The following is a 16,781-nucleotide window of genomic DNA, read 5'->3' as shown; positions in this document are numbered from 1 at the left end:
GAACAAAAACAGTTGTGATTTGAATCAAAATGTTTTTACTCAAAACAAATGCCAGAACTTAAGTTGGCAATACACTGATTCTAATGAAAAGAAAATATTCTAGAACAGTTTGTGGACCAGATAAGAAAACCAGTCTCAATATTTTAAAGTCATTATTAAATCTAATGAAGAGAAAATTAACTAGAATGATTAGCCACCTTTATTTGTCAGATTTGAATTGAACTGATTTCCAGTAGTTTCGACATTTGAAGTAGGACCTTCAAGTGAAAATAAAGTAATATAAAAAAAAAAGAAATTAGAAAAAACATTGAGGCAGTGGCATTAATGGCAGGCAGGTAGAGGTTTGAGGGATGGAATGTAGGTCCATTTGAAGAATATATCACTCTTTAGAGTGCATACTTCCATTAAAAACAAAGTTGTATCTTATAGTCACACATATTTTCCACTGAGTGAGATTCTGGCACATCAGTTGCCAAAGGAAATATCTCAGGCAGCAGCATAATAATTGTTTATTCTCCTAGTTTCAAGACCAAGCAGAGGGGCATAATTATGATTCATTTCATCCAATGGCACCTTAAGTTATTTCTATGTGTTTCTTCCTGACTGTTGCTTTCTGGTATCATTGGTTTATATCTGACTTCGAAAAAGCAAGACTCAAGTATTCACACAATGAAAGGAGTCTAACAATGGTTGCTAATTTGTCAAAGAATAAGTTTAAAGTGATATAGATACAATACAAGGAAATTAGTCTCTCTTTTTTTGGACAAATAACAGAATTTAACACTCAGTTACAACTCTTATTTGAGAGACCAAGAATATCTGTTCTTTATAATGACAAATATTGTCATTCCTTCAATAGTTTAGATCTCTACTGTCTTCCACTGATTACATTTATGTGTGTGTGTATTTAGCAAGACCTATTAAACTGAGAAAATATGTATGAAGAATAATAAAAGGATTTTTTATATTTGTCTCCCAGAGGCAATAAAATCAATATAAAGCAATGTGTTGAGTGAGAAGTCGGGCTCCTTGGTGCCCTCCACTTGACATTTACAGTGTTTGATATGTCAACCATTCTACTCTATGCGAGTAAAACTGCATTCTTTACAATTCTGTTTCCTACAATAAACAAAGATGCTGGAAAAGGAAAATGTTCATGGGTAATGACAGAGAGAGAAAGAAAGGAAGAAAAGATTATGTATTAAATTAAGAATTAGCCCTAGCTGGTTTGGCTCAGTGGATAGAGTGTTGGCCCCAGGTTCGACTCCAGTCAAGGGCACATGCCTGGTTATGGGCTAGATTCCCAGTAGTGGGTGTGCAGGAGGCAGCCGATCAATGATTCTCTCTCATCATTGATGTTTATATTTCTCTCTCCTTCTCCCTTCCTCTCTGAAATCAATAAAAACATTTTTTTAAAAAAAAATTAGACAATAAGAGGCAAATAAAAGAGAAGTAAAAAGGACCAATGCAAAAGAGCTTTAATATTATAGTACTTAAAGAATTGAAAAAATAAGGATGTGTAATATTTTACTTATAACAATGAGAAATATTCATTATAGCCTTGGCCAGGTGGCTCAGTTGGTTGGAGCATCATTCCATACACCAAAGTACAACAGACTGGGTGGCTTAAACAACAGAAATTTATGATATTATGGTCTGGAGGTTGGAAGTCCAAGATCAGGGCATTGGTAAGGTTGGTTCATGCACAGCCATTTTTTTTCCCTGTGTGTCTTCACATTATCTTCCCTCTGTGTGTGCCTGCATGCCCAAATTTCCCCTTTTTATAAATACATTGTCGGAGGATAAATTGTGTGCCCTAAAATTGATATATTGAAGCCCTAATTTCCTCAAAGTACCTCAAAATGTGACCATATTTAGAGAGAGGGGCTTTAAAGAAATGATTAAGTTAAAATGAGGTATTTAGGGTAGATCCTCATCCAATCTGATTGGTGTCCATATAAAAGGAGGGAAAATGAGGTCTTTAGAGTGGACCTAGTCCAATCTGATTCCATATAGAAAGACAAAATTTGGGCCAACATGTAGATACCAGAGGCACACACACTAAGGGAAGACCATGTGTGACACAGCAAGAAGGAGGCACAGGAGAGAAACCACCAGATAAGTAACTCTACCAACACTTTAATCTTGGTCTTCTGGCCTCCAGAACTGGGAGACAGTAATTTATGTTGTTTAAACCACCCAATCCATGCTATCTTATCATGGCAGCCTAGCAGATCAATATATACATTAATCAGTATTGGATTGGGACCCACCCTAATGACCTCATTTTAACTTAATTGCCTCCATAAAGACCCAATTTTCAAATTAGATCACATTATGAGGTACTGGGGGTTAGGATGTCAGCATATGAATTTGGGGGATAGGGGTCACACTGAACCCATGACACTTAATTTGGGATACCCATTTAAAATGTAAATTCCATAAGGTAAGGTATCACATCATTTATTTGGGCTTTTTTTTGTAAGTCCCAGCATTCCCGGTGAGTAAGCAAGGCACAGAAAGATGGTCTGAACTAGATTCAACACGATTCAATATAATTCATGTGACAAAAGGATGGAATGTGAGGGACAAATGGCTTTAAAATGAAATATTGATATTCTTATTGACTCCAAAGGGGAGACGTTTTGTTACAGTGCATCTAGCTGTCAACCTTTTTTTTGTGTGAATGCTAATATCTCTGGCTGATGGAATCAGTCAGAAGGCACCTGGCGGCCCTGCAGGGCATCACCTGCACCCCTGCCTTCCTCAGACTTCTCCCCCACCTTGGAGGGCCTCTTCTCACTTATAACAAGGATCGCCACAGATTCATTTGGGCTGTCACCATGAATTAATTCATTCCATATTTGTTTATTGAGCACTATGTGTCAGACACTTCTATGGGCACTGAGGATACAGCCATAAACTGCAGAGAGCTCACCCTAATCCAGCTCCCTGTGAGATGGAGGAGACAGGCCAGCTGCCTTGTAAGTAAGTGCTGTGCAGCACAGTAGGTGCTAAGCAGCTGGAAGCACTGGATGCCTTGTTTTATATGCTCCCAGCCCAGCCCTGGGGCATCCGGGAAGGCCTCCTAATGGAATGCCAGTTGCTGAAGGATTAGCCAGATGAAGGCTTGAGGGAGGAGCGTGTACCAGGCAGAGGGAACTAACACATTGGCTGGCTGGCTGTTGGAGTGCTGGATTCCAAAAGGGAAATGGTGAGGCTGGTGGGGGATGGCGGAGCAACAAGGGGCAGATCCAGCCTCATGAAGGAGCTTAGAGACCCTCCTGAGGACATTAGCACTTTGAGAGAAGGACACTATTCGTGCCCAGAATTTGCTGCATGGTAAATATCTTCCAGCTAGTCCACTTCCACTTCTTGATATCGTGTTTATCCTCCAGAAAACATCATGTAGGAAATAATCTTTGCCAAACTGAATTTAATAACTAGATAAGAAATCACCAAATCAGCCATCAGTTAGGAACTGATTAAATTGTGATAAGTCTCTAATAACTGCCTGCTGGAGAGGGGAAAGAGCTGGCTTAATTTTCACTCTTTAGTATCTTTCAAATTTTGTGCCATGTGCATGGACTGCCAATTCAAAAGTAAGTAAATCCAATTTATTTATTTCAAGTGTATTAATACCAGTTACTTTAGTTCCAGCAACATTGGTGTGTCATATGATTTAGCTCCTATTCATGGAGGTGGCAACTCTATTTTCAAAATAAGAAACAGAAAAGCAGGGAAGGTGAGGGGGAGTTAGGGGCACAGTTAAATGCTCAAGTAGTGAAAAGGTCTATCAAACATATTGGCAGGCATTACATGCAAGAAAAAAGACAGCTATTAAGAACTATATTGGCTTTGTATCCAGTTCCTAAATACTGGCCTTTAAAATACAATATTGTTGGTAGAAATGTTGATTCATTGCCTCACATGCACGTAGATCAGACTTTACAAGAGATCAGAGATAGCAGGTTTTGGCTCTTCAGAGTTCAAAAAGCGACTCTACTTTTACATGATCTCTGTAAGAAGAATCCATGATGCAATAAGAGACAGATCCTATCTCGGAACAATTATTTCCCTTGTGGTTGAAGTTACTTTAATTTCCCTTGCAATGCTTGTTTCCAAAGTTGGAAGGAGGAAGTTGGACTTCCTGGGGCTTTCCAAGCCCACATACACAAAGAAAGATGGACTCATGACAAATGCTCAGAGTCAGCCCCAACAAAGCTTTCCCCCCTCGGATAGTGACATGTTGGGTAAAGGAGGGGCTGACAGCGCAGCCCCCAGGACCCTGCCTTACCAGGAGGAATCAGAGCCTGTGGTGAAGCCAGCGTGCTCAGACTCCCTGCCTGATTTGATCATCCTTTTGACATCACAAATTGGTCGCTGAAGGGATAATGTATCACATTTGGAAGGTAATGCCACCCAAAAGGTAATAAAGGCAATAAAAATGTTGTCTTAAAATAGCTTCCTAGAAGTTTCATACACAACTGGGCTTTGTATTTCCAAGCTTCCATTTGGGGAGGTTACTCATTTATTCCATCTGTGTTGATCTCCCTAAATTGATTCCCTCCTGTTTATCCTGTGTTGTTTTTTGGGTTTGTTTGGGTTTTTTTGAACTGCCTTTATTAATTTTAAAGCCACACTTAAAAACTGATTTTCAGCCCAGTGGGTGTGGCACAGTGAGTGAGTGTTGACCTATGAACCAGGAGGTCACAATTCAATTCCAGGTCAGGACACCTGCCTGGGTTGTGGGCTTGATCCCCAGTGTGGGGCATGCAGGAGGCAGCTGATCAATGATTCTCTCTTATCATTGATGTTTCTATCTCTTCCTCTCCCTTCCTCTCTGAAATCAATAAAAATACATTAAACACACACACACACACACACACACAAACTGATTTTCAATTTTTAAATCTAAAGTATTTCCTCTTATAATTACCTACATTACTTGTGAAATTCAACTGCATTGGTTATATATAAATAAATTATTATGCGTGCTTACATGTAAATTAACTATATGTGATATATATGGCTGTGTGTCTCCAAAGCACAAAGAGAATACTGTAGAATATGAAAATGAAATTTTCTAAAGAAATTTCAAAAATTATTTTGAACAGTGACTGCATCACAGGTATAAAAACTGAGTTTCTAAATTCTACTAACTTGAAGAAAACTGCACACTGAAGACGTGTTAATATACTTCCTGTAAAAAGTAGACATTATGATTACCTGATAAATTAGAAATGATGAGTACCAACAACAATCTTATCGGGTAATTTCAAGCCAAACCATCAAAATGACAAGATTTCAAAATTGAGAATAATTAGTTAATTTTCCATTTTAAAATGTACCACATGTATTATTCGCCCATGGGACACAAACATACATTTATAGCTGAACACAAGTTAGAAGGTCACTTAAATTCACAAATATTATTTACAGGAACATTTAGAAACTGTGGTGCTTTGTCTTTACCTTCACACTAATATGTTTGTAAGTACGCAATTTAAACAACCTATTCACCCATCTGACTGAAAAAATTTAGCCAGTTAAGCACATTTTCCAGACAATAGTGAGCCAGACAGTTCTTCTTTCTTTAACCAGAAAAAGATGTTATAGGTAGAAAATACTTGTCACTCATTTTCAGTGTGATGTCCTGACCCCAGGCCATGGTGCTGAACTGTTGAAAACGGCCTTGCACAGACCACAGGCTGTGGGTCGATCTCGTTCACCAACTGACGGACTTTCTCCAGCTGTTCCGTAGTCTGGAAACATTTGCTTACAGGCTAATTTCAGGATGGACTGACTGGTCATTTCCTGTTCCACTGGTGATTCAAACACTGAACTAATAGCCAGGAAATGGGGATCTATTAACAGGTTGGGGGTGGGGACCGGGCTCTGTTTAATCCTATGTAAAAGCAACATCAGACTAGACGACCTGCATTTTGGGCTTGTTCTGAAATTGACTCAATCTATAAACATGTGAGATAATTGCCCTGTCCAAAGCAGTTCAAAACAGCTACAAGGTGGGGATAAATGCTTCACAGAAGTGATTAGTTGTAGAAAAAGTAGGTAAATATCTTCATTAAGATTTCACCTATTCTTGGAAATCCCTCTTTGCCTAAATTATTCTTCTTAAATTGACATTCCAGAATGAGAGCTCTTCCTTTGGCTTATTATTTCAACTGCTACCATGTCACTTGTAAACACTTCTGAGTCTTAGTGGGCAGGCAGAGTTCTGGGGAACCTACGCAATACCGTAATGACGTAATGGCACGATGACATCATGATGTGAGTCTCATCCCTGCCCTTGCTCTAGAGAAGATCTCTAAATTTTGATTCAATTTCCACCTAAGCATAGACTAACCTACTCACGGTCCAGGTGCCCTGCACTGCTCCTCTGTTCGGGTAGCATTCAGTAGTTCTGGCTGGAGCTAAGGGTGCTGTCATTCATTCCTAGACAATTCACTGGGCATGTGCTTCACACCAAGTTCAGTGTCGCTTCTGTGGTGGGTTAACAGGCAATTGTAGGCCCATGTTATCAGGATCCTCCTTAGATGGCATCAAAGAGGACAGCTTCCTTCTCAGTCTAACTTCTCTGCTCACTTTCCTGGTGACAGGTCAGGAAATGGCCACAGGCTCAGCCCTTCATGGCCCCATGGAAAAAACAGCAAGCTCACCAAACATTTTCTCAGAGATGATTCCACTCCAAGCCATGCAACTGCCCGGGCAGGTTTTTCTCAACTCTCCCTAGTCTAATCCCTTTCATTTCTCCTCTAGATTAGGTATACTGTAGAGATGAAAGGAAGAAGGGCAACTTGAATTATGTTAGGATTTCCCCCAAGGTTTGTCCAGGTGAATAGGCTTGGAAGGGTATGGTCCACATTATCAGCAACCCTGGAGGTACATAAATTATCCACAAATTCTTTCTGGCTCTGCAGCAAAGATCATTCAGGATGACTTAAAGCCAGACGGCTTCCTACCACAACACAGGCAAGCATGGCGTCTGCATTCTCCTCTGGAGCTACGTCACTCTGTCCTTCTACGAGTACCGCCTGCAGGGCCAGAGAAGCTCACATTGCAATGATTCTGTTCCCAACAACCTAGTGGACTGAGTATTCCAGAGGCTCAGCAGTGTTAGCCACTTGTAGAGACAAGGAAATGAAACCCGACTGGGTGTGACTTCTCCAAAATTCATAGCTACTGGCAGCATCCAGACATCTTAATTTGTCCCCCAGAGCTCTTCTCCTGCATTATGTCCCTGCACCAAGGCAAACTTAAGCTGTTGGGAATGCATTCGGAGATGGACTCAGGAAAGACAATCTCGAGTATGAGTGGGCTGAAATCAGGTCTAAATATATGAAGTTGAATAAACCTCAGTATTTTAATGGGTGAAGATGTCCCAAACACTTGAAGTTACTACATTCTACTTTTTAAAATAACCTCTTTTAATATCTCTTTATTTTATTATAATCATACAATCTCCCTTCACATTTTTCTTTTAGACTAAAATTTTAATTTATTTATGAAAATATTTTGTATGATTTCACAAATTGTGCTATAACTGAAGTGTCATTTCAGCAAATGACACTTCAATTACAGCACACACACCTTTTTTCAGAACACCCCTCATTTTAGAAAATAATAAAAATAGTCACACACTGAGGAAACACAGAGATTAAAAATAGCATAGATGTACAAATTTAAATCTACAGGTAGCAGTTTTTTTCTATTAAAATACCCCTTTAATGAGAAAATCTTTTATGCTATCTTTTAAAATTATTTATTATGACTCCCTAGTGATGGATTCTGGAAATGATCTTTCATAGTTGTGAATTCTCTCATATTAATTATTCGACATCAAACATTAAAATCTTCCTTTATAATCTGATCAATATGCATGTCAAATTATTTTCTCTCTTTTTTTTTTTTCTCAAAGGATTACTTATTTCTCTTGCCTGTAGGCAATAATCTCCTTAAGGTCCTCTGCAGTAGCGAATGTTTAGCCACCAGGGGGCGTGCGTCCTCCAGCACATCATTACCAGGCCTGTCAGTAAAATACAGCCCACAGTATTTTCCCAAGAGGCAGAAACATAACCTTATTCTTGTCACAGCTAAAAAAAATGAAATGCCAAATTTACATAAAATTATCAAAATATGTTTTATTTCAATTTTCAGTAACCCCCTGCAGACCAACTTTTACTCTTTCTTTCAATAATTTTTCTATGAAAAATATAGCAGCAAATCATGCCAATTCCATTTCACCTATCAATCAAATGGTAATTTTCATAATGTGTGTTACCATAGCACCCACAGCCTGAGACATTCTGCCACTTCTGTTTTCTTAATGTTGGTGCCCTATGGCAGGTAAGCAATCAAGGATTCCTCTAGGGGACTGGAGAACAAGGAAAGGAGTGTGCAGAAGGGAAACCTGCATAATCACCTCAGTGATGGGTTGACAACACAGAATCCACCGACGACTCCACCCCCTCACTTTAAAGATAAGGAAACCAAGTTTCTAAACTAGGAGTGCATTATGCGAACTGAGTTTGCGAACACAGCCCACCTTGGAAAACTTTAGCTCAATAATGACTGACATTAAGTGACAGTTTCCCCCTGACAGTGCCTCAGAGTTCCTCCCTAATTAATTCCTAAAACACTCCTTCAGCAATGAGTCAGCTTTATTCTTTAATAGAAAATCCAAGAGAGATCGCAGGCAACGTGTCTTTCCTTTTTCTCTTAAAACGAAAGCAGAGTTAAACATACAAAAAGGGGCTCTTCTTGTCATCTAGGCTTGTGGGTAGAACATTTGGTCATGACCTTCGGTAACATCCTCAGTGAAGGCATTGTATAGCAATAGACATGCATTCTCAGGTATTTCAGGTTTTTCCATTCGTTGTGGACTGACAGGATCATAGACACATGAAGTAGCCGATGATCAAAACATAAACGTTTAAAATATTCAAGTTTAGGATGTGGGTAAGTTATGTAAGCATTTTAAAGATAAGATGTACTAAATATTGAATCCGATAACTGTTACCAAAATTATAACCAACTCCAGATTATTTAAAGAAATTTTGTCTGCTCTGAATCTTCTAATTGGCTCACTGATTCCAAGGGCTAAGATGCACTTTTCCTGTGTATGGTAAGATCCCTAAGCATCAGTATATATCTAGTAAAAGCCGATAGGAGAAGAACTGGGCGCCCTATAATTCCACATCTTTAAAAGTATGCAGGCAGAGACCTCTAAGAAAAAGCCATCACCACACCACTAGTTTGTCATCTTGGAGAAGCGCCTTGAGCAAAATTCACTTGGACGAATTCTGGCAACAAGCCACATATGGAGTTATATGCTTACTGAATGCTTTCTTGAGGTTGATTCTTAGAGGAGATTGCTATCCTTCAGGAAGCTGTGAATTGGATGTATTTCCAATACATAATAGGAAAATCAGTATAATTAAACATGTTGAATTTAAAGGAAACTCTATTTTGTCAACTCTTGGTGATCAATGATTATATTTTTTATCATATAGAATGGAAATAACACCATTTATTAATTTTTTAAAAGAGGGATTGTTGGAGGCAAGATTAAGACCAGCCTACTTGGTGAATTCCTTTTAATAGAATGTGATTAGTGACTGTCATTATACGTTTTTGCAATGAGAAAGAAGTCCAACATCTGCTATTACTTGTGCGGCTGAAAATTTGCTATGAGCCTACCATCCCAGGTGGCTTTAGGTTGTCTGCAGCCAATTGGGAAACTAGGGAAAAATACTCCTATTTCTCTACTATATTTGGTCTAATTATTCCTGAGTACAGAAGACATTTCATTCAAAATGCATAAAGTCATCTGAGATGACTCACAATCACTCCAAACTTATCTAAAAAGTGAGTTATTTGGATCTTCGTGTCCATCTATAAGAAATGAACCTCCAAAACTTGTGGGATAATGTTTGGAAACAAATAGAAAAGCCTCACTAGTTTCCCTAGAAATGTGACCAGTCACTTGGCTTCATAGATTTAGCCAGCAGTCCCTGGGAACGTTCTCTGGGTAACTTCTGCCCAGACAGGGCCTATTCTGGGTTCTGTTTGGGGGACCCTCACCCTGAGACCTAAGGTGGAGTGATGGCTACTAGTTATCAAAACAGAGAACAATCCTTCCAGAAGACCTCAGTCACACCTTAGAAAAGAGGATCAATCTGAAAAGTAGTACTTTTATTGCTGAAAAATTTCACAGAACTTCCGGATTAAATAACTTCAGAATTTATTCTGTACATTGTTGAGAAGTTTAGTAACAAAAGGAACATGAGCCCAACTGACTGCAGTGGAAGAGGAGTAAGAGTCTCACATATTCAGTGAGGAGATGCTCCGTGGGAGCTTTTCATGTCAATGGCATTTCCTTCTGGACCCAATGACAAATCTCTTTTCCTGTCTTGGAAAAAAGATGGGATGTAGCTATGGCTAGGAAAGGTGATTTTACAAAATCCAAAAACAATTAAAAATATAAGGTGAACTTTCTGCTCATGTTGTGCAGAAAGAGATTAAATCTCATCTTTGGCTTTCTGATGGCCTTGAAAGCATACAAGGAAAGTCATTGAACATTCAAACCTGTATTTCAGATTCACACCAACAGATAAAAGATCAGGAAACAGGAGATGATAAAGATTTCATTTGTAGCCTTACTCTAATTTGAGAACCTGGTGAAAGCTCCTGACCTTCACTAGGAAAAAAATCTATTTGCATGTGAATAAGCAAACCTATGACCTTTACATAAAATTCCATGAGTTTCTCCAAAGTCCTAAAATTATCATTGAATTGAAGGCCTTAACTTAATGAGCCTTTATTGAAAATTTTATGTGAAAAGTCAAATGAATTGATACCCTGTGTCTAGTGAATTTTGGTTCTGATTCAAAGAAAAAAGATATTAATATCCTTCTTCCCTATCCCCTCCCTCCCTCCCTCCTTTCTCCCTCCTTTCTTCCTTCCTTCCCTTCTCTCTCTCTCTCTCCCCTCCCCCCCTTGCTTTCCCTTTGTCATCCACCAGAGAGGAACTACATAAAAGATGATCTCAGTGTCAAATCAGAACAACAACAATTTTGGCAAATCATTTTACATTTCACAAATCACTTTCTCATGTACAATAGATATGGCCTATTGACGACATACCTTGTGTTTCTCCCTTATCTGTAATTTTTATAGCAAACATGCATCAAGACTGTTACTATTACTAATTTTCTAAAGAGGAAATGGTGCCTCAGAGAGAGTGCACAGCAGAAATAGGTCAAAAGTGCATGTCTCCTAACCTTTCTTCACATGCTCTTTCCACAACATGGGGCAGCATAAGAAATACTCATCCAGTGTTTAAGCAGGTTCTTACTGGAGAACTTTGGTGAACTATTTCTTGATGGCTTATCACTTAGAAAAGTATAGTTAATAGATAGGCATGTAAATATTGATATAGAAATAATTTGATAAGTTCTCATGTTGAGCATTTCAATTTGTCGCTCTGTCTTAGAGGGGTTACATAAAGTCTGGTGTAAGAAGAGGGATTTCGTGTTTCTCGGTACCTGTGATGGTGTGTTTTATTCCTAAAACTTGAAAAAGAAGCATGCTGCAAGCTAACCATCTAGTTACAAGGATGCTGCCCAGCACCATCTTACTAAGAGGACACAGGGCAAAGCTCTGCAGGTCACACACCAGGCAGGCTGCCTTGTTCTTCCCTGTCCCTCACCACTGATTTCAGAAAACAGCTATTACGTTTATCCTTGGCATCTTATTCTGTCTACGTTATGCAATGCCTATAAAGTATCCAGAAATCAAATGCTGATACCGGTGTCTTGCCCAGTCTGAATCATTTGCTTAAAGAAGTAAACACTGTTCATGGGAAATATAAGATAAAATTATATCTGGCCATTATTGTGTGGCTCTAATACACACACACACACACACACACAGATAACTGAGGTGGACACTGCTTTATGCTCTTGATATTTATTTAAGGTAACACTTCTCAGAAAATAGACTTGGGATGTAGACTTGTTATCAATTTGAAGAAACATGATTTTATTAGCGTTATCACGTCAGCTGTTCTTAGGTAATATAAAGGCAATGTAGGCAGAACCCAACCTAGTTTGAGTCAAATTGAAGCATATCTAATGATTGCTGACACTTTGCCCTCAGAATTATCCTTTGACAAAGCTAATGGTTGTGGTCACAGGTAGACTGTAGATGAATGTGGCCTTTCCAAACCCAGGCCCTTCAGGGCTTCTATGAAGGAAGCATGGAAAACTACCAGCCATATCTTCAAGGTTACATCAGTGGAAAGAAGCAACAAAGCAAACCAACATTATGTAAGGAAGCAAAACCACCAGGAGAGGCTGGGCGACAAAAGCCTGCCGCGGGCACTGTACCTGTACAGATGAAACTGGAGAGTCCCCCGTAGATGACTTCATCATTGTCGGGCAATATAAACGGACACCTCGTCTGAACCTCCAAACAGTATTGCTTGCAAGGAATTGTCTTTCTGCAGTTAAACTGTGCGACTTCAAAGTACTGGGAACACAGCCAGGCTTTGTAGACAATCTGGAAAAAGAGAGAGAGAGAGAGAAGAATCAAAAATAGGGAGGAATGACAACAGTCTGCCTCTAATGAAGAACATGCTGTGGTTTAAGTGGACCGTAAGAAAACTCTCATTTCGAACCAACATATTTACCCAATATCAGCTGCAAGTGATAAAAACGTAGCAACACAAGTCTGCAATAGAGCAAAATAGTATTTGCTTAACCCCTTCAGAGAATACAAAAGTAATATGACGTCTGATTTGATGTAACTCATTTGAAAAACAATGGAGGTAAGCAGGACCTGAAGTTTTCCAAATCCAGTGACATAGAAAGTGAAGGAAATCACGGACTGTGCCCATACATGGTTATTTACTGCAGTGTGCCTGGTGAGTCGGCTCTCCCAGCATGCATTCCCCCAGCTATGCTTCCAAAGGACACTAGATGGCGCTGAGTCCTCGACGACGGCCCCACAGATTCAGAAGCACAGAACTAGCAGCAGTGAATATTTACATTCATGACTCACATCAAATGCATTAAATATCTCATCCTCCGAAAGCCCGGAAACACCCAGCCTAGGTCAGCCATAGCACACTGTGATACTACAGAAAGGACACTCATCAGAACCACAAATTGGACCTTTGAGATACTGTGTGATCCACATGAACATTTCTTCCTATTTATTTAATTTCATAAAATGTGAAATGATTATGGCTTCATTTATCTCTCTGTTTTTGATAGGTATTTAGGAAAATAAATGTTGAAAAACATGTATTTTTTCTAATAGAAGGAAGTAAGCTGAACATAAACTCAAATAAAATAATGGCAAAAGTAACCCATCTTCAGTAGAGATCACGGTGATTCAGGGATTTCCCGGACTCTTGGCACCAGTGGCTTCTGTGTACCTGTTTCTAGGGTAATAATACTCAGGTGAGATTTCTGTCAGTTATGTCCACCAGACAAGTGAATGTTTTACAGTTAAATGCACACTAAGGGATTATAAATACTTGACAATAATAGCAAAAATAATAGCTGGTATTTAGCAATTTCATACTCTGCTTTAAGAAAGTTACATACATTTTTCCACATGCAATTCTCAGTACACACACAGAAGGTAACTATTAGTCACATTTTTCATACAAATAATAACTAGTAATAGAAGTAAGCAGAAGATCCAAAATTCAAACCCAGATTCTGTAGGATTCCAAATTTTGCACTCTTCACAATTACGTTTAATTAGGAATGGTTTTTCAAAAGAACTTAAGAAATCACAAGAGAGTTTGCAGATTAATCTGAAATCAGCACTGAATTGCATGTACCCAATCAGTGTCCATTTGGTCTAAGAAAGATTGAATTGAATTTTTATTTATAACTTTTTATTGATTTGATCAAAATAAAACTTTATTATTTGATCAAAGGAGTCTCAGTGGGGATAAAATGGGATGCATGTGAATTCAGCTATAACTTTACATACCTAAAAGTAATTTTATTTGCTGTTTCCATTGGTTCATAATCACCATATAACCTGATGGAAACATAAATAATCAGTATTTTAATAGGTCTTTTGAACAGATCTTACTATAAAAAATGCGCATTGGAAATTGCACTAGAAATAATACTACTGTAGCTGAGGAAGCCCCAAAGATTTCTTAAATTTTAACTGGGAGGTGGGGTGGAGTGTGTGGGTGAGGGACATGAGGTGGCTGTGCTGTGGTGCCATGCCCCCAGAGAGAGGCTAACAGCATCAGTCTCAGGACAGAGGGGGGGGGGAAATGTCATGGTTTCTTAACTGTACTTTGGGGAAGTTGGAGATATTTATCAAAATATCATTAGTATATGTTCAATATGACATAATACGGAATGTGATAGATGACATTTACGGTACAAACTGAGCTGTCATCCAAGAATGGTCGATGTCTGCTTTGTGAGCCCTGGTTTAGACTTCCTTTTTTAGGTACGAGAGGCAGTTGACCACGTTTATGTATACAGTTTTAACAACAGTACAATTCCATTACAAAGAAAGCTTACATTCTGCTCATTTGGATTCTAAAGATTAGAGTCATCTCTTTTCTCTTAGGGAATGGCCCTGTGTAATTCCAGAAAATTACATGTACGTATTTTTTATGGGCCAAACTACTCTCCATTTGTTCTCCCAGTTCAGTTTTGCAAAATTGTTCTAATTAAAATGGCTTATGACTATGAAGTCACCCGTAAACTCTATCTTAAGAAACAATCTCTCCTCTCTCACCGGTGATGGGGTATCTCATATTGAAGTCTCTCAGGATATATGCCCATCCTCTTTTTATTCAGTCTCCTTAGAATTGTCTGATGGGAAGAGATCCATGTTTATTCTGGATCCTTAAATGCTATGTCAGCTATATTTCCTTCACAGATTTTTGGCTTAAACAAGTCATCAAATCAGTTTTTATAAATGTCACGTTGTAGTGATAAAGAAAGCAATTATGATTTGCAGAGCCACCAGCAGAATTCTGGATCGCCCATAGCAACCTCTCTGGCCAGGTTTCATGACATCATCAATTCTTTTGATCCAAGTCCTAGACTTTTGAAATGCAATAGAATATTCCTCATTTGAGTCTTAAATACTTTCTAAAATTTTAATTCCAGGCATGCAATATGTCTGAAAGCAATCAGGGGAAACTTTGTGGGCAGAAAAAGAAAAGTGAGGTGCTTATTGTTGCTTCAGTATCTGAGGGAATTGTTGCTGTGTGCTGATGTCGATAGCTTTCAAATGTGAAATTAGATGATAAAGACAAGAGACAAAATAGACAGGTGAATATTGGTATGAAGAGGAGCTTTCTTGCCAGAGGTACAAAAATAAAGTGGGCTGACTTGTGAGGTCCTGAGTTCTCTATAACTGGAAAAAGTCTAATAGAGTTTAGAAAACTCTTTTCAATACGCTGTGATGAGGACTTTGTGTTAGGAAGGTGAGAGAACTAAATGGTTCCGATATAATTTCTAATGCTCTTTGGCAAGTTTTTTGAGAGAGGGAGGCTGAGAAAATGTTATTTTGAATTGGCACAAAGCTGAAGTTTTGTTAATTAGTTTTTAAAAGTACTAAGGCATTTTCAAATTAAAAACAAACATGGTGAGAAGCAAATATAGTAGTCTTAATTCATAAGAACTCCAAACTAACAAAGAAGGTCAGAAGTCTGTTTTATAATGGCTTAGCCTTATCCTATAGTGAAAAAATATTAGGCACTTGTTTTTCTAGGTGTCATTGAAGGGTGAAAATGATTATAAGATGCTTAACCATTATTTTGGAAAAGAACAAAAATGTGTGTAAGGTAATGGGTAAATGGCATCCTCCACACCTCTCATTAAGGGTCTGTACCATGTTCTACCTGCAGAAGTAGTTATGTTTGCCAGGACAATTCAATTGTACCATTTACCCACACTCTCACCTCTGTGCTCGGAAATGACCATTGACTATATAACAAACGTGCTTGGAGAGCTGTCCATCTTCCAGTAATAGAGACTATTCTTCACTTACAGTTAAGAAAAGGAACAAAGTAAATTGTAAAAATGGCCTAACTGAGAACACTAATTTTACTTAAGTCTTGGGTAACAATTTTCCCTTTTCTCTCAAAGCATTTTCTCATTTGTTATTTTTCTTCATGAAATCCTTGAGATGGGTTTGATAAATATTTTACGAGAGAAAAAAACAGTTACAGAGAGATTACAGAAACAAACAAATGGGATCCAGTGTACGAGCCCTATTGCCATTGGGAACTCTTATAACTGGAACTCCTCTGAGAGGGTACAGAAAGTGATGACTGTAGAAAAAGTCTGGGTCTCTGGAGTCACCAAGGCATGATGTTCCGGAGTGCAAAGGTCCTAGAGATTGCCCACCTGAGTCTCATGTCACAGTGGGAATGGGGAGCTGGGGGGACTACAGGTGATGGCACCCCACATCCCTGACACACAGGCCATTGTTTTAATAATGCACCACGGTATTTGGAAGGTACCATCTGAGTATTATCCATTCCTAACATTTTCTTTTTTTAATTATTATTTCTGCAAGTCACTTCATTTCAGGCTCCTCTTTGGAAACTTTCCCTGGCAATTATGCCCAGTGGGCTGCAATACACCACCACCCCCACTTGGCCCTGGGGCTGACTTCTGCATCTTCTCTGTACTCACATTCCCTCAGTGACAAAGGCCTGTTGGAAGATGTGGGTGAGGAGAGCAGCGGGTGAGGAGAGG

General features: G+C 38.8%; 1 protein-coding gene across 2 annotated transcripts in view; it reads right to left on the bottom strand.

The window, feature by feature from the left end:
* NALF1 (NALCN channel auxiliary factor 1) overlaps positions 1 to 16,781 on the bottom strand; it is a 584,686-nt gene that overhangs the window by 16,329 nt on the left and 551,576 nt on the right. For both annotated transcript variants that reach the window (XM_080661462.1, XM_080661463.1), the window contains exon 2: positions 12,411 to 12,582. In XM_080661462.1, coding sequence (XP_080517588.1) covers positions 12,411 to 12,582 — 172 coding nt within the window. The remainder of the gene's footprint in view (positions 1 to 12,410; positions 12,583 to 16,781) is intronic.

This window comes from Plecotus auritus, assembly GCF_963455305.1.
Source record: "Plecotus auritus genome assembly, chromosome: 3".
Taxonomy (NCBI): Eukaryota; Metazoa; Chordata; class Mammalia; order Chiroptera; family Vespertilionidae; genus Plecotus; species Plecotus auritus.
This window is presented reverse-complemented; position numbering and strand designations above follow the sequence as displayed.